This window comes from Sturnus vulgaris, chromosome 9 (genome assembly GCF_052056855.1).
Source record: "Sturnus vulgaris isolate bStuVul1 chromosome 9, bStuVul1.hap1, whole genome shotgun sequence".
In the NCBI taxonomy this organism is placed as follows: domain Eukaryota; kingdom Metazoa; phylum Chordata; class Aves; order Passeriformes; family Sturnidae; genus Sturnus; species Sturnus vulgaris.
Genome location: NC_142251.1, coordinates 19292595 through 19316203, shown reverse-complemented (window position 1 = coordinate 19316203; position 23609 = coordinate 19292595). Strand labels below are relative to the sequence as shown.

The following is a 23609-nucleotide window of genomic DNA, read 5'->3' as shown; positions in this document are numbered from 1 at the left end:
AAAAAAAAATAACCTTTTCCAAACTGCTGGGAAACACCATATATTAGAACAGTATTCAGTGTAATCACACACAAATATCGACATCAACATATAAAAAACTAAGACTACCTTAAAATTTTTACTACAATGTTTGAATAAATTATTTATATGTTGACGTATATATTGACAATTTGGCTCATATATTGACAATAAGGACAAAGTTTAAAAAATATTTTAAAATTATACTCACGGCAGCAAATAAAGATATGCTTAGCTTGTAAGCAATTCTTACTGAGCTATAAATCACTAATGAAATGAATATGGCTAATTACAGCCAGAATAATGATGGGAGGCTGAATTCGAGTTAATGTGCCATGTCTACTCTTGGAAGCAAATATGTAGCAGACATTAAAGAACAAGCAAATGGCAAGTCAGAACAGGCTCGTTCTTCTTCTAGAAAGAGTTATAAATTCAGCTGAGAAATACTTAGAAAAAGTTAAGAATTCAACTGAACAGAACTTTGGACAGTAACTGAAGATATGATCTAATCAATTTCACATATTTTGCCGAATTTTGCCACTAATTTTTCTTTAGTAAAATGTCCGAAATTTAGGTATCTAAAAATATACAATGAGCTTACCTGAAAGGAGCAGAACTCTCTTCTTGTGGAATATAATCAGCATTAAAAATGAAAAGAACAATTAAAACAAAGGCAAGGAAACACTACTTGGACTTTGTCACAGTAATGCACCACCGTAGGTAATGACACATTACACATATATATATAATGTCATGTTATAGAGAAATGTTACCTTTCTAATACGAAAAAAACCCAACCCTTGCTCATTCTCACAAAACATAGATTTCAGATATGAAAGGAATGAATAATCCTCCTCAACACAATATCCAGTAAGAAACTTGTCACCAGGAGGAAAACGAGCAATAAATTCAAATTCGGAAAGTAACAATCACTTAAATCTAACAGATCATGCAGGGCTGATTAGGAAATAAATTCAAATATGAAAGTTATTGACAACAAGAACCAGAAGAGATGCAATGTTTAATTTATCAATTAAAAAAATTAACAAAATCTATTACAGTATTTTGAATTACAGCCATAAAAATAAGTTAGAAACACAAAAGAATTATGTACTACTATGAGTCTGTGAGAGGCCTGTATGCACATGAAACACAAGCAAAATGAGATAGTTTTGTCTTTTTGAGGAAATATAAAACAATAGTTACTAAAACATTGTAATAAAAAATCACTGTAGAAGCTGAATCTAGAACATTAATCTACCCTTGACTGAAACAAATAAAAAGGGAGGTTTTCTTTAAGTCTGTTTAAAACAATGAAGTTGAGTAAAACTATACAATTATCTGAATTATTTGAGAAAATACATTTTTGGGCACTTGTGGATTGCTTAAAAATACAACATTGAAAGAAAGGTTTATCTTACTTTATTAGCCTCAAGGTATTTCACCACTGAACTGATCCATTTTGCTTTGAAGGTAGTCCTAAGTTCATTGTTATTTGACCATTTATCACGTATCCCAGAGATTCTCAAATAACACTACCAATACCCAAGTGTTCAATAAATACCAGTATACCCAATATATGTCTGGCAAAAAAAATCACATAATTCAAGCTATTGCAAATAAATACCTAGCTATAACTTCTATAACTTTATAAATATTTAAACAAAATTCTGCTAAGTATAGGTTAGTCTCCTAAATATACAACTAAACTAACAAAACCATTGTCCAGAAGTCAGAAAATAGTTCAGAAAGACAAGAGTTTTTTTAGGAAATTAGACTCCTACAGCATTTGCTTTTAGGGCAAACTCAAAGCACATTATCCACTACTTCCCAAAGCTCTGTGCCAGGTATTCCTCTTTGGTTAATGAGTTATAGACTTAAAGCTACTTAAAAAAAAATCAAAATACAAATACAAAAGTACCTCAGTGAGAAAATGTGCATATGCTCTCCAATGCAAAGGTTACAGAAATCAGTAAGCCCTCCTCAAATCCTTTCTGTTCCCACAAAATATGTGCTACCTCCCCTTGTTCAGAGTCACACCTCAGAGACGAGCCTTTCCTCAGCCCGCCAAAGGCCGAAGAAACGCAGCTAAAAATGCAAATTAATTTTTCCTTTTCAGCAACATGTCTATGACGAGATTTATCCTTCTCCTGGAAAACAGGATTGGACTGTCATGTGAAAGCAGTCGCTGATTTACAGACAGGAGTTACTCTTCCTTAGTAAAGCAGGCAGTTTTCCAAAGCTGCATGGCATCCTATTCCAAAGAAAAGAGCACATATTCCTGGTCTTTCCTTTAAACACCCTTGCTGGCAAATATTGACAGGTCCACCTGAAATGTTAAAACCAGGCTACAGGTCACAGAGCTCCAGCCATGTGGTAATTATTTGGCTTTTTTGGTCCCTTCCTATACAACCGTCTTTAAAGTGTTCTCAAACTGCTTCTTACATTTTTTGGAGACTTTTCTTAGGAAAGTAACCAATTACATCACTTCAACACTCCCACCACTGTGATTCATGAAATCAAAAGCATTACTGTGTAGGGCCAGACTCCAATTGAGAGATTACTACCAACACTTCCCATCTCATTTCAGAGCTGTGTGGTTCCCATTCTGCACCCAGCACAGCCGTGAGCCACTGCTCTACACACACACATCTTACCTCAGGCTGCACTGCAGGGGGAAATGGCTAAATGAGACTTTTCAAAGGTTGTGCCACATTGAATATTACACGTGAAAGATTAACATAGAATGCCCATTTAGATAGTTTTGACCACCAAGCAGCAAAGCTCCTGCAATTACAACATGCTGGGACAGATACACAGTTCACAAAGCTTAGCAAGCCCTAGGCAGAGCTGTGATATTTCTTTAATGTCTTGCTCTGATAAGACAAACAAACAAAACGTTGATAAAACATGTAATTGCCAACAGAAGAAAAACACTATTTTTACTTGACTGAACATAAGTGGAATTCTTCCTTTCCCACTTACAACACTTCACTAAGAAATCTCAGAGCACTCCTACAGAATCTCCTTGTCAATCAGATGAGGTACTTTGGTAAACATTTTAAAACACCTTTCTCTTACACATTTTCTTTAGTACAAGACAGATGTGAGAAAGAGCATGAAGGGGGTGGTGGTGGGGAACAAGGGAATAGACATTTTTACAACTTGTCATTCTACCGGTAAGGGATTCCTGATGTGTTTTTATATAAATGCACCATCACAGGTGTCACACGAGTCACCCGGCATCAACATCCATTGTGAACAGTCTCCTGAAAACCAATGATTTTTAGACAGCTTTTTTGTTTATTAGTTAAGATTTTTTTAGTGTTTCTGACTATATGCAAATACTTCAAGTGAAGTGTTCATAACAGTCTAATTGATCTAATTGCAGCAAGGTTTCTTTGTGAAGTTTTTTTTTTGTTGTTTGAAATAACAGCATGCTTTTATATTTACCTATTGCACAATTAATTGCTTTTTAATTTCCTATTAAAGTAATTTCCTATTAAAGTAATTCTACTACTAGAACAAATAGATGCAGAGAACCCATTTTGGTCTGTTGGCTCAAGGACTCCCAGAACAAAATAATAATAATTTAAAAACCCCCACCAAACTCTAATTAAGCCATTACATAGAAATATACAGAACAAGCTTGGAAGAGTTCATGAGTAAACAACACTTGTTTAAAAAACACCTCTGTAATAAAGTACAGTACAGTATACAGATGCCCTACCATAATATCTCCAGATGGAGCTGTTACAGACAATGATAATGCCTTTAAAATGCTTATTATGGGCTCTTTGTTTTTTTAAATCGTGATCTAAAGAAAACTTCAGAGACTACTTAAAGCACAAAACCTACTTTTAAGGTTCTACCAAGAAGTTGATTTATAATCAGTAAAATAACAAGAACGAACATTATATCTGAGCAAGCACCCATTGTAACCCTACTCCTGCTCCCAGGTTCGCGTGGTAAGTTCCAGCCAGTGTTCCCAGAGTTTTTCCATCTGCTCCAACACCACAGGCTGATGAAGGCTGGAGTATTCCTCCCTTTGTACTTCGGTGACAATGTGAACATTCTTACAATAGTTTTATAGAAGCAACAGAATTATAATATTATCATTTAATAACAGACTTCTGTTCTTAAATCAGCCTTCTAAAAAAATAAAAACATTTGATATTGTGAAAGTGTCTTTCAATCATACTTCAATTTTCACAGTTTTAATAAGGAGTACCTAATTAGAACCATCACTTTAGAACTATGAAGTTCAGCTCATTTCACGTAAATAGACAAACAGTTAAAAACATATTTACTAAGATTAAATAGAATCGAATCGCAAAAACATACAATCTGACAATTGTTGTCGTGTGCTCTTTCAAAGAGTGCATAGGACATATTTTTGCAGCAGTCAATAGAGTAATTCTTCTGATGCAATCCCAGTCAAAGCTGTAAACATTCCTAATTCTAGTTTCTTGGAAACTTTTGGTTCCTTTCAAGTTTTTATTAGCAAGTTGCACTGGGCATTCCCCTGACATTTCCCCCCCCCATCAGTTACAGACAGCATCACCCTCCACCTGTAACCCCTCTGGCTGTTCAGAACTACTCATCAGCATTTCTTCAATACATTCAGGGCAGTCATCCTTCCCTTGCAGTGCACAGTGACACTTCCCACATGCCAGTGCTAGCAAGGCCCCCAGTGCATGATCTCGAGGAGCAGGTTGATGAGGAAGTCTGCTATGCCTTAATGGGATTTCCTGCAGGTTTGGGATCATAACCGTATAGAAAAGTAGCTGCTATTACAAGGATGGCTCCAAGGAAAAAGACACTGAATAGAATAGGGATAAAAAAAAAGTTTGTTTTAGTTGATGCAAATTTATTTATGCAATACAAACAAAAGAAAGGACATTTTTCCATGAGGAAAACAGGAAGATAAATTTGTTTTGATAGTTAAAGTCTGATAAAAAATAACTAAAGCCAGCAGACAATCAGTACACCTTTTAGAAAAGAATAATCTCACAGACATGACAATGTCAACAATTTCATCATCTGAGCCAAATGCTAAAAAAACAGTGGCACGATAATCCTTCAGAGAATACATTTAGCTTTTTTTTGGGACATGGCCCCTTGCAATACATTCAAGCCTTTAAGTACCTTACATCTATTACCCCAATCAAAACCATTTGTTGATGTGACAGAAACTATTACACAGTTTCAATTCAAATGCATTGTTATCATAAGCAAGGTGCTAAAGATTAAGTTTGATTAACTCAAATTAATCAAGTTTTATTGAAGGGGATGGCTTCAAGTTCTACATACTGCTACTTGGCTCTATTTAATTTTCAATATGTTTGCAGAAGCTGTTAAGTTACTTATTAATTTTCCATTTCCACAGAAATTCTTAAAACACTTTCTACATTTGTTTTAATGGGACAAATATAATCTACTTGTAATTTAAGTTCAATGTCTTCCACTTCTTAAGCCTAAACAGCTATTCCATTTCCTTTTTTGAATGTTTAAGTAAAGCCCTGATAATACAGAATCATAGAGTAGGTAGGGATAGAAGGGACCACAGTATTGCAAATATATATTTTTAGATTAAAAGATGTTTCTTTGTATCACTTACAAAAGTTGTAGGTACTATTCACAACATTTTAATGTTATGAGTACATACAACATATGCTAGGAGTGTTGGTCAGTCATAAGCAAAATCCTACTCCTGTATCTGGAAGTGGGATTATTAAATCTAGACTCCATACAGAAATATGCAGTGCCAAGACACAGTGTTCTCAACCTAGCCATGTACAAAACCTGTCCACAGCCTGATCCCCAAAGCATCAGCACACTGTACAGGGCCTAGAAGAATGGAGCAAGCACTTCTCTTTCTCGATTGTTCTCACTACTAAATGTGGCATTGCCTTTAGAAATCGGTCTGCCTTTGGGCTTCTGAGTGCTCGTGGGCAACTCAGCGCTGCAGCGTCACCTCCATGGGTGCGTGACTGCAGCGACCTGTGTTAGAGCCTGCGGTGCGGGAAAGACAGCACCGAGGCGATGTCCCTGCCGCCCCGCAGCGCGGGACACGGAGCAGCTCAGCCCCTTGTCCCGGGGGTGCAGAGCGGGACACGGAGCAGCTCCGCCCCCTGTCCCGGGGGTGCAGAGCGGGACACGGAGCAGCTCAGCCCCCTGTCCCGGGGGTGCAGAGCGGGACACGGAGCAGCTCAGCCCCTTGTCCCGGGGGTGCAGAGCGGGACACGGAGCAGCTCCGCCCCCTGTCCCGGGGGTGCAGAGCGGGACACGGAGCAGCTCAGCCCCCTGTCCCGGGGGTGCAGAGCGGGACACGGAGCAGCTCAGCCCCTTGTCCCGGGGGTGCAGAGCGGGACACGGAGCAGCTCAGCCCCTTGTCCCGGGGGTGCAGTGCCCGCGTGGGGCCGCAGGGGGCGCACCGGGGCGGAACAGCGGCGCCGGCAGCGGCCGCAGGGAGCGCGGCTCCTCTCCCGCCTGAAAAACTCCCTGTTAGCTACGGCATGAGGATGAACTTTGACGTGCAAGCTGAACGTAAACATTCTAAAAGGGTGGCTTGGACGGGATTTGGTTTTCACAGTTATATCAGGTAAGCAGTAAGTTTTTAACTTTTTTTTTTTTAGTACGCATAGAAAGTAATTCTTACCTTGTAGGGACAAAATCTTGCAGCCAGAAATAGGAGATCAACGTTGACAGTATAATAGAGAGGGAAGTTGCAAATCCCTTTAAAATGTTGTCCGCATATTTTATAACAGCAGCAATCACCAGCCCTCCAAGTGCCTGGAAAAATAGCGAGGTTTGGATTCACAAACTGGCAATTTGACTGAGAGCATCTGTTCTAACACCATGCACCTACTTTAGGTAAAGCTGTTGTCTATGTCGAGGAGCAATTAATTTATTTTATATTAGAGATATGTACTGTTGAAAACAAATATTGGAGGAGTAGTTCTTTCCCCATTAAAGAAATTGTTGATCACATTACCACCACTAAATGAGTGGAAATGCTTGTACTGTACATTTTTAGCCACATAAGAAAGGGCATATAAAGAGATAATTTTAAACATCACAAAATAAATAATGGTTGCATGCTTTTAATTTGCACAATACTTAATCACATACTTGCTAGATATTTCTCAGACTTTCATTTAGGGCTTTATGCTAATAATGATAGATCAGACTTTTGACTATAGAATTCTCAGTAGCTTCAATGACACCCCTTAGTTTCCCCACTTATTTATAGAAGAGTAAATTTCCAAGTGCCTTCATAGAAACATGCAACACAAATTCTCACCTGCAGAACCACCACCACCCAAGTAAGTTTATTGTATCCTTGAAAAAATCCATTCTTTGACAGTTGTTCTCCATCATAAATGTAAACACCCATCAGTCCAAATATGCTACCAAAAAAGCCTGAAAGTACAAGATTGATTTAAAAGCTTCACGTGAAAAACATGCAAATGGGTTCCTCATCCTTACAGGCTGCTCTGTATTCCTGATTTTAAAATTGGACTGTCACTTGCAATACCATCACATCCAAATGCAACCAGTTTGCTGTTCTCTTTTAAAAGCTATTCTCCATACTTGAAACAAGTTTTGATCGTTTCCATTAAGATACCCTTATATACTTATCTTCCATTGCTTTCTACTGGAATTGACTGATTTTTGTTTATGGCATATAGCAAAATTCATTTAAATGCAATTTCAGTTTTCCTGAAACTAGTCATGACTGAAGGCTGAAGTCCCCCTACAACCTGGAGAGAAAAACAAGGAAAACACTCAGTGGAGAAGGTCTCTGGCATAGCAGGAGCAGCAATTAGCAGTTTGCCAATTCGGACAAGGATCTTTGAAATGGGATTCTCCTGAGCCAGTCTCAAGCACAACGAATGTTTACTAGTAGAGACTTAATGTCAAAAGCTGAATCTGAGACTGTGGAGTTTTTAATTTGGTGAGTCCAGTGTTCTTCTATCAAATGGGAAGCTTTTCCTAATCCCTTAAGCATGACATCATGTAAGCAGCTATTCTGTGACTGATGTCTGCTCTAGTCCTGAGCAGAAAAGGGGCAACACTTTTTTCTACTCCTTCTCTTGGAAAACGTGATTTTCATCATATTTCTCAGCACTTGATAAAAGCAGAATTGTTTTGAACAAAGTAACTCCTTCTGTTTGACAAGAAATAATTATTTTTGTAGGCAGAATTAAAAATGTTGGTTTCATTCAGATCAAACCATTTACTTGTATTCTCCAATTGATCTGCTAAAAGAGAAATACAATCACCTATTCATACATCCTTATTATGACATTGGTGTGCATTATAAACTAATTTTTAAAACAATTAGTTCTAATTTATTTTCTATAGTTTTAATAATTCTCTATGGATATGAAAATGAAAACCTGGTCAGACATCCAGGTTTTTTGTTTGTGTTTTAAGAAAAGCTCTATTTCAGAGCTCTTGCTTATGAATGCCTTGCTCCTGATTAATAAATGTCTGAAGTGAGCAATTACCTTGCTCTTGCAGAAGGAAGACACCAATGTATCTTTGAAAATGTGATTTCACATTTTACATATTTTGTGAAAGCTGTACTTATTTTTGTATGTATTTCATATGTACTGTTTAACTGCATTTATGCATTTAGTGTCTAAAAACTTTGTGAAATATGACATGATATATTAATATATAATATATAATTAATATATATTAATATAAATATACAATTATATATTATATAATATATTTATATAACAAAGTCACTCTACTGAGCTTCCTATTGAGGCAGATTAAGCTCATTACAAAATTAAATACAAAACTCAGGTGATCTGATTCTCACTATAATCAGACATTAATGTCTTCATGTATCACTGTCCTAATCACCCATAACCTTGAAGAGTCAGCATTTACACACAGTCTGTTCTGATCTCCTTGTTTCACAAAGCAATTACTGGACCATTCAATATATCACCAGGCCAGTTATCAAACTAAGTGTACATATATCTGTGTGCTGTAGAAAAATCTGAATAATGTTTTAGAAGAGATTATGGATTTTTCAACAATTATGGATTCTTACTGGAAATTATTTCAGATACCTGTTGCCATGAAAGCACTTTTAGCATGGAAATTGAGAGTAATCATCATCAGCAGCAGCTTTCCTTGGCAATGGATTTTATATTGCAGCTCCACACAAAACACCTTAAATCCTGGACCAATCCCCAGCTAGCAACCCTTCTCTCACACAAAATTCCCTAACATAATGTTTCCTGATGTATTCTCTACACCCTGTTCAGGAAACTTCGTTTGAATACACATTGTTTCCATAAATACAAGCAGATTGTAAGGAGAGGTTTTGATTCTTTCCACTATACTTAGGTATCATGGTCATGTAAAAATGTTATAATGTATTCAAAATTAACTTCTGCTTTTTTAATGGAAACCACTTATAATTAAAACACAGTAATAGGAAAATAAAGGAAAAAAAGATGGCTTATTGACCAACTAACTAATCACAAAAGAAGTCATACCATCTCCTGTCCTTATAGTACTGCACTACATTTACCAGACTCAGTACACAGTTCTGAGCCACTAAATCATCTCATAACTTTACACTGTGGGTTTGATCCCTAGTCCATTCTAAGGTGCTGGGAAGGTCAAATTCTGCTCAATGTGTTTATTCAAATATGCCATAAATAGTTATTGCCTACAGGTGAAGACTAGAGGGATTCCATTAGAGAAAGCAAGATAACGTAAGTTTTGTCCCTGTTACAGGAACAATAAGATACTGTTGATATCATGTTTCCAACCCTCTAAACTGGACAAGATTGCTTTGAAGGGAAGGAAAACTCACTCAGGAACACAGATAACTCTGTTGCTTTTAATATCTGGGATCTGAAAGATCCAAGACTGCTTTGGAATAGAAGGTAGTTTCTCACTGATGGCTGCACAGTAGGTACAGCTATTTAAATAGTTAAGATTAACCGGTCTTTTGCATGTGCCTCTCCCCAGTGATTATGCACAAAATTAAAAGAAACTGACCTTTTGTACTGAAATAACAGTAATTAAATACCTCAACTTTATTCACAAACAAAGCAGATTTTATAGCTTGCACTTTTAATACAAATAGCTGCCTACCCAGGCATAAGAGAAAAAACATGTTAATTTTAAAACATCTCAAAACACTGACTTGGAAACAGATTTTAATATTGCTATATTCTTTTAAAAATAGTAAAAAAAATTAAATTGACAGTTTCTGCATAAATGTACAGATACTCTATTAACATAGTAAATCAAGAACTAGACTGAAATCAGAAACCATTATAATTCCATCTAGCAGAGTCTGACTTTTGGTTTTAATGTAATATATATGCAGCATACCAAAATACTGGAGGCATTTTTCATTTATACACTTATTTTGCTTAATTATCTTAATGCTTCAGAATGCAATATCTCAGATGATTAAAATTAAACTTACCAAGCTGAATGTTCCTGATCCACACAGACTGCTTAGTTTCCTTTAAAATTTTCTCAAAATAAACCCCAGCAAATCCACTAGAAAAACATGCTATGAGAACTGCAATCAGGCCTACAAACTGTGATCCTGCTGAGTGCTCCTTAGCAGGTGTTGCTTGAGAGTCTGAAGGCCACTGGATGTAAAAACAGTTACACAAAATTCACTGATGAAAACAAGTCATGAGCATCTACAAAATGCAATTTTTTTTCCAGTAATAGTTACTAAATACAGAGAATCATATACATGTAAAGTTTTGTATTTTGCACCATAAATACTTTTAAAGGACTGCAAAGCTACATTTTTTTCTATGTATTTGTAAGGAGCAAAATTGTGCCTGAACTGGGAGAATACTCATCAATTTAAACAGCTGCAGGATTTGTGTTTTATAAACAAGAACTATGTTTGAATCCCAGTGTGACTTATCATGGTCTTTCTCTGCCACCAACTTGTGCCAACCAACAGTTGGTTACCTTATAAGTACAAGCACAGTTAGAAAACTACTTACACCAGCTGTCTCTAAGGTGGGATGAATTGTCTTTGTCATGTGCCCATCTTTGACGATTGTGCAGACCAGTTAAATATTACAATGTGTCTAAAGCTAACTGAATAAAATCCAATGTCACGCACAAAAACTTTCGGGGGAGTCTGTTAAATACTGCCAATGTTTTGTTCTCATTTTTCATTATTGAATTTAATCACCATATCTTTTTCCAAATCATGAAGTTTTAAAATAAAAATTTCTAGGCTATACTAAAATCTGCTAAAAATTCTTAGAATATTCTTTTATCACATGATCCTGCCCTCTGAAAACTATGAACTCTGGTACCTACACTATGTAGAACTGAGGCCAATTTTGCTTTTTGAAATAGTCCAAAGTAAACTTGCCATGCTGAATCCATATGACGAAGTGAACACAGCCTGTACCGGCAGAGATGAGCTGTGAATTTCTAATGCCTGAAGAAAGATGCTAATAAAAATTGCTATCATTATTACTTGCAGGTTGCTCCAGAGGCCCTGTCACATTCTACAGTAGAGCACTCGGTTGCAAAAGAGGGGTTATCTTCTGCCTTTGAACCATCTCTGGTGTCCTCCAGACCTGGCCAGCTGTGATTCTTAGCTCCTGACTATACTCTGGTGCTCGTGTGCAGCTGGTAGAATTAGAAAGCTGGATAATCAGTACAGAAATCCATGTTTCTTGAATAAACACATTAAAACCCCACAAGCCACCTGCTGATATTTACCTGCACAAATGCCACTCCTGTCATCAATATTACTAGTGACAGCCACTGGTATACACCCAGTTTCTTGCTCAACATGGACACAGAAAACAGTGCTGTAGTGAGAATTTTCAGTTGATATGTAACCTAGAAGAACCAGGAACAGTTACTACTAATATGCCACAATTCATGTTTGTTGGGGTTTTTTTAAAAGTTACAGAGAATTCCAAATATGCAATACCTGGTATGTGGCTGCATCTAGGTTTGACAATGCTACATATAGCAAGTTGTTCTGAAGAGTGTAAATTCCTGAAGGAATAGCAAGTTTAAGAGTTTCCATGGGTTTGTTAAGGATTTCATCATGCAGCACTCTGTTCAGAGTCCGTAAATTGCATTCTACCCAAAGAAACAGTAAAAGAAATAAGACATTCACTAAAAGGAAAGGAGTGGAAAAAAGAGAAACAGCAATGTTCTATTATTAAACTGTTGCCCATTTTTATAGCTATGACTATGCCAAGACCTGAAAGTACGATCTATGTTTGTTTGACTTCCACAGGCCTTGTATATGTAAGGAAATATGGCTGCAAATGTCTTCCTGCAGCCTGGAATATCAGAATGGAAACAATTATTCAAAATACTTTGAGTTAAACTTATTCAAACTGTATCAATAATTTAAGACAATATATCAAAGAGTACCACCTAAAAAGCACATATTTAAAATCCTACAGAGTCATCAATATTTATGCATAGACAATGATATTTTTAAGCTGTTGAAAATTAAACAGAAACCAGATAAATTCCGTTTTAAATACACAAATTAAGAACTGGAGCAAATGTGAATATAGTTTTCTTTTTTGTAGCTTAAAACTATGATTCTTCCTATAACAACGAAATTGCTTCTTCCCTTCTGCATCTGCTGTTTATCACAGGTTTCTAAATTATCATTCATGCTTTGGATACACTTGGAGCTTTTCATTTTTTCCTACTTCTACATACAGATTTCTTAGAATGCCTGAGCAAACACAAACTTTGAGATGTTAGCATCAAATTCATTGCTGCACTCCTCAGTATCTACATTCTCTTAAGCAAATATACAATATGATTATTGTCTTTCCAAGACTATTTCTTACAAAAGGAGAAGGGAAATGCTTTGTTGTATGCCTGTACTCACATGGCTGCTTTGCAGTTGCCACTACAATACAGCATATTGATTAGGAAAATTACTTGGTGCAAAATTTGACACATACTGCTGTCTTTGTAGACTAACAGAACACAGGCCAAAATCTTCAGAAGTTCAGCAATAACTACTGCAGTGGAGGATAAGTAACGAGGTCCTTCTTCTTTCAGTGTCCGAGAATAGCGCATGGTCAACACTAAACTTGTGGTCTGAAACACCAGGATGCCCAAGGAAAGGTACTTTAAATTGGCAGACATTTCTTCACTTTCTCCTTTCTGAAACAGAAAAAAAGAAACAAAGCCAAAGGTAATAATATTGCAGATACTGGGAATGACAGATTTCTTTCTCTAGGTGAAGGCTCAGATGGTATTTTCAAGGTGAAGGTGCTTTCTGCAGTGGTACAGCAGAATGCCCAGAACTCCTGCTGCAATGAGCTGTTCCAAACTGAAGAGATCTTCCCATTCTTCCACGTCTCCCAAGTCTGTCACGTTGCAGTCTCTGCCTTGGCAGGTGGCACCGTGTCAACAAAAGAAGGGTGAGGGCTGGGCTGCTTTAAATAAGAATGAGAGGTATGCCTGGCAATGAAGAGAAAGAAGAGCTGTGGGAAAGCAGAGCTGGAGAGGAAGACATGGGATGGAGAAGCTTTAGGGAAGGCAGCACCAAACCTGTCCTGCTGATTATGCTGTTCAAAATTCATTGAATATAGATGACTAGGTGACTGCAACTGCTTTCTCAGGCTGCACAGACTGCCACAAACTTCATGTCAGTAAAGTTGGACCATCCTCATCTCTACCAGGTACTTCCAACAAGTTGATGCAGTTTTCTTTGCAATTTGTCACCATTTAAAGGATTAACTTACTAAAGAAGACTAATAGAGACAGTAATTTTCATTCTGTAAGCACAATATATGACAAGGAAATTTTTAAAAAGCTTGCTGCTATTCAGAATATCACATAATTTTTGCTATGCTTCATATGAAGAACTTCCATACACAGAAGCTAATGCTTTCTATAAAAGATTAACTTCTATTCCCTTCACTGCCCACTTATTCAAAAACAGAGCCATTTTTTATAATGCCAAAGTTAAATAAAATCAGTAACTAGAAGTCTACAACTATGTTTACAAGCAAAAGAAGAGTAACAAGCCAAGACAATGCATGTTCTCAATTTCAGAACTAGACACTCCACACTTATTGGGTGCATTTGGCAGAGCTGTCCCCGTGTTTTATACCTGCAGGCACACAACTTCTGACTCATTAGCTATGCAGCTTTGTCCCCACTGCTCAAGGATGTGCAGGTACCTCTAAATACCTGTGGCTAGAACTGAAGCAGTTTCTTGCTGACTGCATTTCTCTAGCTCAAGATGCATTTCATTGCTGGTTTTGCAGACATTTGGAGAGCTACAGACTTCAAATATTTCTTATCTTGTCTCTAAGCATTTATAGATTTTCTCCAGTCAAGTATTCAAAGTCAAATTATTACCTATATGACACTGACTGTTAAAAGACATTGCAGTAACCTGCAAACAGGAGTGAATTATCAACAGCCACAAAGATATGAAGCACATATCCTACACAATAAAATCATTTATCTCAATAATCATGCCGTTGTAAAAACCCTTGTAAAAGCATACCGGCAAATAAGGAAGAAAAAGATGCCAGGATGCAGAAACTGAAGAATAAGCACACAAGGTTCCATTAAAGAATCTTAATAGGAGACAGTTTTGTATGAACTATAATCTCATTTAACTTCTCAAGAAATACTAAAGATGCAACTGCATGTAACAATATGAATCAGACAGAAATATAAACTATGAAGGAAAAGAAAGCTGCAGACAATACTGAAGATTTGCTGTTTTCCACTGGTTCTGGTGGAATATCCATTACATGAGGATGTTAACTGGAATTATGCATCCTAAAGAACAAAACTGAGATGATCTGTTCATTGAAGAACAACTTTGAAGAATAAATTTGCTACAGCTGAGAACAAGGAGGAAACAAAGAACAGCTCCTGCAAAGGGATGAAGAAGGGACATGCACGTTCAGAGATTGTGCTTTCTGGAGAAGAACTAGCAACACAAAGAAAACAGAGGGAGAAAAAGGTAAAGCAAAAGAAAAACCCTACTCAGAGAAGATACAGAACTGAATTTCACAAAAAGGCTTGCCTATGACACTAGAGAAAACTGACTTTTATGAAAGCCAACTTGAGCAAACAATTTCTTTCACTGTTCCCATCTACCTCAATTTTTAGTATTCATACGTGAAAAACTGGATGTAAAGAACAATATATTGTTAAGACAAAACCCACTAAATTTCATGAAAGCACACCTACAGATAAATAAGTCTTTAAGACTAAGTTTTCAGGGTTTTTTTTGGTTTTGTTTTTTTGTTTCTAGTTTTCAAAATGCTTCTGAACAAAACACAAACCATGGGAACACACATATCCCTCCTGACTCAGACCCAAATTTCTGCATTCTGTCAGCCTGTGAAATGACAAAGGGTTTTACAAATGTTCAAAATCATCAGATATCAACTCTGTAACCTTCAAAACAGGTCATAATATTAAAAATTATGTAAACATAATTTTTTTTTGCTAAAATACAACCATCTATTTATGAAGCAGCTTAAAATGTAATTTTAAAAGTAAATCATTAGTATGCTGCTAATGAGCAAGTAATCAGAAAATAAACCAACAAGCACAACAGTTTAAGCCCATCACCAAAGCCTTAAAGAATGCTTACCACATCATTAACTTCTGTCTTGTCTTCCGAAGTAGTCATGATAAAAAAGGGAACTTTCCCCCGACAATGTATCCCCAAAAGGCAGCAGTAGCAGGAAATATTTCTTTACTGTAAATCACTAATGCATTTCAAAATTTCAAAAGTTCACATAGAATGGAAGCTAAGTGTCCAGAACGGTAGCTGAAATAAGGGTATTTGTTAAAAGTTGTCCTGTCAGTGATCAACATGACAGGCTTGCAGACAGCCAGTCCGTGAAGTTTCATGCTGTACTTACAAACTGCTTCACAGAGCAGGAACTATTGGCAACATACATAGCCAATAATATAACCACTCTCTCCTAAGTACAAAGGACACCTTATCAGCTTGCCTGGTCCCTTCTCTTTTAAAAGACAAAGACCTGCTTATCAGCCCACGGACCTCTGTGCAATCTGGGAACAATCCATAAAAGGAGCAAAATACTGAACTTTAATAGCGAACTTAAAACTTCAGCTGTTTTCAACTGCAGTCTCACATCATCTTTAGATTTACAGGTGACTATCAGAGGTGTAAGCGCTCACTTGTAGCCATGAGCTCCTGCTACTCTCACAGCAACAGCCTGTGCAGTCACAGAACAAATGAACTATTGTCTCCAGTAACAGCCCACACCTGGATTGTCTTAAACCAACAATGATATTGAAGTTCCCACTGCATTTCCCGTACAGAGTACGACTTAGGTTTCTTACGGGGCTTTGGATGCACTACTTGGTAGTCTGCAGGATGCATCTGTTTGAACAGTTAGATTTAGGTTTGCTAATTCAAAGACGAGAAGTTGAGTGGTGACATGAGCTCTGTCATTTGTCTTGTCATTTGTATCTTACAGTAGGGTGTGCTAAGGACCTGCAGTTCCCTGACTATAATACTAAATAACTCACCACAGGGACTGGGCTCATTGCTCTTCTGTTAGTAAAGAAAAAACCAATTTTTTCATTTTTTCAGTGTGCCATGGACACACTGTGCAGCCACATGAAGGCAGCCCTACACAGGAGCCAATACACAGGAAGCCAAGGTGGGACTTACAGCCACCTAACATTTCGATTCAGTACACACACGGATAAAATACAGATGGATTCTATGTGAAGAGCTGTTCTCCTTGAAAGTAAAAAGGAGAAGGACCCTGGGAAGGTTTTCAGAACACAAAGCAAAGCAATCTATAGAGGAAGTAATAACTTCAGCTTGAAGTACCATACTGTGTGAAGTCTGAAGAATAACTCTTCAAAGGAAGCTGATTTTTTGAAGTGGAAAATCACATGTTTCCAGCTCATAATATAAGTAAAAAATGAATATATTTCTGACTTGCAGATTTTCATCTCCCTTTGTAATACCTCTAACCCAGGCTAAAATTTAATATTTTACATTTTATTTTTATTTCATCCCTACACTTTCTCTCCTAAAATTCTAATATTTGCAGATGAAATTAGGCCATAATCAATTTGACTTAATGAACAACACACCAAAACTCCTTGATATTAATCAGATTTTACTACAGAGCAATAAGATTACTGGACTTTTCTTATTCTTCAGATTTTGTCTTTTAAAGATCTGATAGTATAAACTTCTGAGGTTTTCAGCTCTACCGTTGCAAAATCCTGTGCAAAATTAAGGATTAGTTTATCAACTGATTCTATTCCTAACTTTGTAGAAGGACTCAAAATCAGAATTACAGGGAGTATCAGAGAAACTTATATGAAAAAATCCAAGCACCCAACATAATCTGAAGACGTAGGTGACACACACAAAAAAAATGACAGTAAAAAGACTTTACAAAAAATAAACTTCTACTGGCAAGTATTTTTTTACTCCTCCATACTCTGTCACAAGTAAAGTTTAATCTAAAAAAAAGAAAAATAAACTAACTTGTATCATGCCCCAAATCTTCACAATGATGTCATTACATGAATTAAATTCCTTCCAGCCTAGCTGAGAAGTTTTCACTGCTGACAGTCTTTTAGAGTAAAAAAGCCAAGTTACAGGAGTTATTTTTCCTAGGTCTTATTCCATTTTATGACTAATCAGTTCAACATTGCTCAACCAAATAAAAGGTATTTCTGTATTAGTTAAAATGCAAAGCCCAACACAGAAGTAGACAACCAGCCTCTCAAAAGTGCCAAAGAAAAGTTTAAATTTTCTGTGCTACTACCCCAAATTCTCCATATAGGATCTGCTGGAAAATAAACACTGATTGAGTCTGCCTCTGTGTCATCCCAGTGCTACATGTAGGGACACACTTGCTGGGTATTTGCTTTGAAATCAGGATAACAGATCCAAGTAACAGGATGGTGTTTTTATATTTCTTCAATGAATTATGTACCCAGGGCTGACACTACACCTATACAAATACAATAAGCTGCCAACAAAGGACAACTGGAAGGTGGAGTAAGAGCTAACTCACAGAACCTGAAGAACCTATTTTTATAAGACTTCTTTCTATGCTTTTCTTACTTTCTGCATGTATTGCCCTCTTCCCTATCCTGGATAACACACCAATAACGTTATTTTCTGCAACACAACTACACTCCTCAGAGGGAAGTTCTATTCCATAAATACTTCTTTTTATTTTTTTTTTTAATGAATACAGCTTTGTATTCATCAGAAGTAGTATATAATACAACAAATACTTTAAGTACAGAAATAAATGGAAGGAAGGAACTCCATGAAGTTGAACAAGGCCAAGTGCAAGGGCCTGAACGTGGGCTGGGTTAATTCAGGAACAGGTTGCCCAGAGAACTCAAGAAACTTACCACTGTAAGAGTTCAAGGCCAGGTTGGATGGGCTTTGAGCAACCTGGTCTATGGAAGGTGCTCCTGCCCATGGCAGGGAGCTGGAAACAGATTACCTTTAAGGTCCCTTCCAACTCAAACCATTCTATGATTTTATGACAAATATCCCACATGGTACAGAGGGTGCATAGACCTTTCCAAATCTAGTTAAGTGCTGCTGAACTGCATTCTGAAGTAGATTTTGCATACACACAAATAATTGAACTGCCATATTCAGACTGCTATAATTTGAAAATATATATCTTTCTCCCCACACCACCACAAGATGAAATCTGTCATGTCACTGCAATTGTAATAATGCACGTCCTAAATATTTCTAATAATCTGAAATCTTGTATTTCTCACGTTAAAATGTTACTACTATGTTCTCCATTTTCCTCATACAGGTTTCTTATTTGTTCCCTCCCATAAGCTATCTATAATTCTCAGCTGTTCCTCCCCAAACACCTGGCACTTTGCAACTAAATCACTACAAATCACTTCATCATTTTAAAACTTACCTTGCTCTTTCTTTTGTTTTCCAGTTTGTTACTCCTTTTTCTTCCTGGAGACATTATAAAATGCGCTAAGTACACTATGAAAAAAGCCAAAACTGTGCTTCTCTTGGAGCTTGCACACTTCTTCAGAAGTGTGGTTAAAAGCAAATCCTCTAGCAAAGTTCTTTCCTTACTCTTTGAGCAGAAACTGCAGAACAAAGATTTCCTTCAGGCAGTGTTTCCAATTTCTCTATTTATATTAAAAAAATCTTAACTGGTGTAAATAATGAAAAAAATAACTGCATTCAAATGATATTTTTAAGACACACAGCTATCAAGTAGAACACAGTAGATCACTGGTGGACCTTGCTCCTTGCTCCTGCAACGTCATCTTGCTCCATAGGCACAACTGTATCTCATGTGCTGGTTTTGGCTAGGGTAGAGTTCATTTCCTTCACAGCAGCTGGCAGGGAGATGTGTTTGGGATTTGTGCTGAAAAGTGTTGATAACTCAGGGACGTTTTCACTATTGTTGAACAGGGATTACACTTTTCTGCCTCCCACCCCACCAGTGAGGAGGCTGGGAATGCATAAGAAGTTGGGAGGAACAGAGCCAGGAGAGCTGACTCAAGAGACTGCAGGGATGTATCTCAGACCACATGGAGTCATGCCTAGTACACAAAGCTGGGAGAAGAAGGAGGGGAGGTTCAGAGCGATGGTGTTTGTCTTCCCATGTCACTGTTCCACATGATGGAGCCCTGCTTTCCTGGAGATGGCTGAGCACCTGCCTGCCCATGGAATGTGGTAAAAGAATTCTTTGTTTTGCTTTGCTTGCATGTGCAGCTTTTGCTTTACCTACTAAACTGTCTGTCTCAACCCACAGGTAAGTTTCCTTACTTTTACCCTTCTGATTGTCTGCCAATCCCACCAGGAACGAGCAAGTCTGTGTGGTGCTTAGTTGCCAGATGGGGTTAAACCACAACCACAACCACAACTCTTGGCCATTTTAAAACCATGCACATGGTTTTCAAAACTGGCAAGTGCACCCAGGTAAAGAGCAGTTACACATTAAATGGTAACTGTTAAAGATCAACCAACGACTTCTTCTCAACTTTGCTCCAAAACTTTGGCTTCTGCCTAAGATAGTGGAGGCTGTATCAGTGATTCACTGGCCATATATATCAACCAGGAAATTCCATCAGTGCCAAGTTTAACAAAGGGAATGCAAGTACATATTAATTATTAACTAAAGTCTCATTTCAGAAAATGCTATAAATTGCTTGGGACACACATAAGGTTTTCTTACATGTTGACAGAAAACGGAGCAAAAAAGGAACTCGGGTGAGTTGTTTTATGAGCTCCCAAAGGTTTTCTGTTTGTTTGTTTCTTCTGTAGGGGGAAAAAGAAAATAGCATTCTAATCTATGTATCAAGCAGGAAGAGTAAAGCATTGTGAATCTTAAAATGTGGGATCTGTGGCTAAGTGCTCTTTAAGCCCACCACCTTTATCTTTTATACCAAACCTAAGAATCCAGAGATACTATTTTTTTGACTGACAAAAATTTGGTTTGATGAATATAATATAAATCACATATTGAGTATAAATATTCAGCATTCTGGAAATTCAGGCCCTCATTAAACTAAATGTTAACACCAGCATGTCTTGTAAGATGAAGACTTCAACTCTGCCCAGTAGTGCAAATTTTATATTGACACAACAGTCATTAAGCCAAACTCTGCCTGCCAGCACAGAAATTTGATACAGGCTGCCTGAGCTGCATCTTGTTTTCACACAGTACATACACTGTGTTCATTGTATAGATCACAGTATAGATAGATCCCAGCAGCCACATTCAGACTCTGGGAGCAAGGAGCCATTCAGTTCTCAGTTTCAGTTCAAATGCCCACCCTTCCTCCAGCACACAGGACTGCAATGCCATGAACCAAAGGAGTGCTGGAATGCAGTTCCTGCTGATGTGTCAAGCCAATGAAGGAGCTTGATTTAAGGTGCTGAAAGACTGAACATTGAATCCAGCTGGGGCTCAGCTGCAGCTTACACTTATGCTATTTATGAATTACGAGTCAAGTCCTGCTGCTAAAGGCAACATAGTGTGTCAAACACCTCAGTCAAGGTGACCTACTTGGAGTAGAGTAACACAGACCAGATCCTACAGGGAAAATCAATCTGTAGGCATTGCAGTGTGTTAGTAATTACAAATAAAATGAGACGGTCCAACAGCACTGAAGGGGTATAAATGTAAGACAAGGTTCAGAAATCCAGTGGCAAAATCCATTATCATGCCAGATCCTGAGAAATATCGCTGTTGAAATATCGCTGTTAAAATCTCTCCTTCCCCCTAGAGACATCCTCCACTGATGTGATCCAGCTGTGCATTCTCCTGAGCTTCAGCAAAGGCATGCAGCCTGCAGAAGCAGTTTGAATATGGCAGGAACTGAAGTAACTGGTGAAGAATAAGCCCAGGCAGCAAGCAATTCAAGAACCATACGGGAGGAATAGCTGTGTCTAACAAGCCTGTCCCAAAGGTAAATATGTGTTGTGCTTCCTCAGCACTGCCAAATCCGGAACTGTTTTAAGAGGACATGTGACTTGAATTCCATAGGTACTTGGCTCAGATGATCCCTGCCTTTTTCTTGTTGTTGCAGACAATAGCATCACCAGAATAAGGAATTAGGCTGTGTAGGCAGCCTGTAGGATTACTGGAGGCAGAGTTACTCCTAACAATACATTGCTCTAAAGAAAGCAAATTTATACTTACTAGAACCAATCTTTCCCCAAACCAGTACTTTTGCTACACATACTACTTCTACCAACCAGAACATCATGCATCCCAAATCAATGGATCCTTATCTCCCAGAACTGTGATTTTCAATTACAAGTTCTTCTCACAATGCCTAACAACGTACAAGGGAATCATGAACTACAGCTTCCAAAGGGAGAGATTATTGTAAATCACTTTCTCCATAACTGTCACCTCCCTCAAACTCGCCCTGCAGCCTGTATCTCAACTCAGTGAGCACACTGCTAAGTCAAGTGCAGTGCCTACAGAGAGAGCCAGTCCCACAGACTTCAAGAAAAGCAGACCATCACTAATGTTAATCCTAAGACCCACTCTGTCATTCTGCACATATGGTCTTTGAAAAGCCAAGGCTGTCTGAGATCGCAATCCTTCTGAGCAGAGATCACCATGAAAAATAAAACATCCCACTGTGGTGCTTACTCAGTTTTAGAAAGGTTTGTTGCATTCATTCTTTATGTCCCAAATAACACATCCCTCTTTTACTCAAAGCTGTGTCAGTCTTCTCCACCCAGCCATTACTTTAAAATATTTTATCTGGAATTCAAGTCTTCCTCCCTCTGGTTTAAAACATAGTTTATAGGATTTAATAAAATGAAACAACTTCGGGTACCTTCTGATAGTTATATTTTACCTTTCAGTTTATTCCATAATATGCATTATTACATTTGTTATCTCTCTATCCTCTAAGTTTCTGCTTAATTCATAAGTGATGTACTGCTGGAGTGTTTCTCATTTCAAAAACTTGGTATAAAATTATGATAACCATGCAAATACTTGCAAAATGTGCATTTCCGTGAACTTTACATGCAGCACCACATCACGCATAGTGAGCATCTTCTCAGCAGAGCACCAGCAAGGAGCGACAACCTCAGCAGCACTGACACAGCTCTGGGCAGCTCCGTGCCCCTTCCCAACTTCACACACGGCCGCTTCCCCACAGCAACTTCAGCTTCACCCCCTCCTCCCTCTTGCCCAAACCGCTCCATTTCCAGACATTTCTCTCGGTGTCTCTTCAATCCCAGCCTGCTCCCACAGCCCTGCTTCCCGCCCCATGCACCAACCCCGAACGTCTGCCCGCTCCCACAGGCCTCCCTCAGGCTCCCCCCCACGCACAGCCCCGCACCGCTCCCCGCGGGGAGGCCCCGGCCGGGCTCCGCTCCCACCTGCGCGCCCGCCCGGCGGCCCCGCTCGCCGCTCACCGCCGGCCCAGCTCGGCTCGCTCCGGCTCCCGGTGCTTCCGGGAGCCGCGGTCCCGTCCCGCAAAGGCTCCGGCTGCAGCCGAGCCCCGCCCGCTCGGTTCCCAGGGCCGCGGCTGCAGCGAGAGCCGGGAGCGGCCGGGCGGGCTCGGGGCCGGGGCCCGGGCAGGGCCTGGCGGGGCCGCCCCTGAGGGGCAGCGGCGCGGGGCAGGGGCGGTCCCGGAGCCTGCAGTCCCTGCGTGTTCCGCCCAACCGTGAACGGGGACGTGGGGCAGCCATTGGCAGGAGCCAGATGGGTTTTGTGTGAAACCCATGACAAATTTATTAAAAAATGGCAGGGCTGGGTCGAATTGAGGTACGGACCTCTCAAACAGAACATTCGTGTTGTCCGAAGAAACAAACTGTCCACCAAATTGTGAAGATCGTATATAGGCATAACTCTGTGCTTCGATTGATGGTTGGCGAAGGGTGATGCTGCACATGAAAACCGGGTGAAATCCTGGCCCCGCGGCACTTGAATGGAAACCTCTCCCACCACTTACAATTGTAAACCGTGATAGAAAAGCACGCTACTGATAATGGGAATTGTAATAGCAGGCACATGTTCAATAACACTTTCATTAGAAGTGTACTCTCGATG

General features: G+C 38.7%; 1 protein-coding gene across 3 annotated transcripts; it reads right to left on the bottom strand.

The window, feature by feature from the left end:
* Window positions 1–1008: 1008 nt before the first annotated feature.
* SLC35A3 (solute carrier family 35 member A3) lies at window positions 1009–23021 on the bottom strand. Of its 3 annotated transcripts, none has more exons than XM_014884931.2 (8): window positions 22937–23021; window positions 12996–13200; window positions 11990–12144; window positions 11773–11895; window positions 10493–10664; window positions 7325–7443; window positions 6680–6813; window positions 1009–4840 (listed from the first exon to the last, which is right to left on the bottom strand). In XM_014884931.2, exons 2-8 carry the CDS (start codon window positions 13180–13182, stop codon window positions 4750–4752), a joined length of 981 nt encoding a protein of 326 aa, XP_014740417.1. In that variant the 5' UTR covers window positions 13183–13200; window positions 22937–23021; the 3' UTR covers window positions 1009–4749. The 3 variants fall into 3 exon arrangements, with proteins under 3 accessions (XP_014740417.1, XP_014740426.1, XP_014740401.1); XM_014884940.2 differs by having other exon boundaries at window positions 22973–22988; XM_014884915.2 differs by lacking the exon at window positions 22937–23021 and adding an exon at window positions 18981–19312.
* Window positions 23022–23609: the final 588 nt, after the last annotated feature.

Coding starts and splice junctions, on each gene's coding strand:
- SLC35A3 (XM_014884915.2), bottom strand. CDS start 19,034: ATGTCTCCAGGAAGAAAAAGGAGTAACAAACTGGAAAACAAAAGAAAG. Junction 12,145..12,995: donor GTTAGTCTACAAAGACAGCA/GTATGTGTCAAA, acceptor TTCTTTGGGTAG/AATGCAATTTACGGACTCTG. Junction 10,665..11,772: donor CAGGAGTGGCATTTGTGCAG/GTAAATATCAGC, acceptor TTTTACATCCAG/TGGCCTTCAGACTCTCAAGC.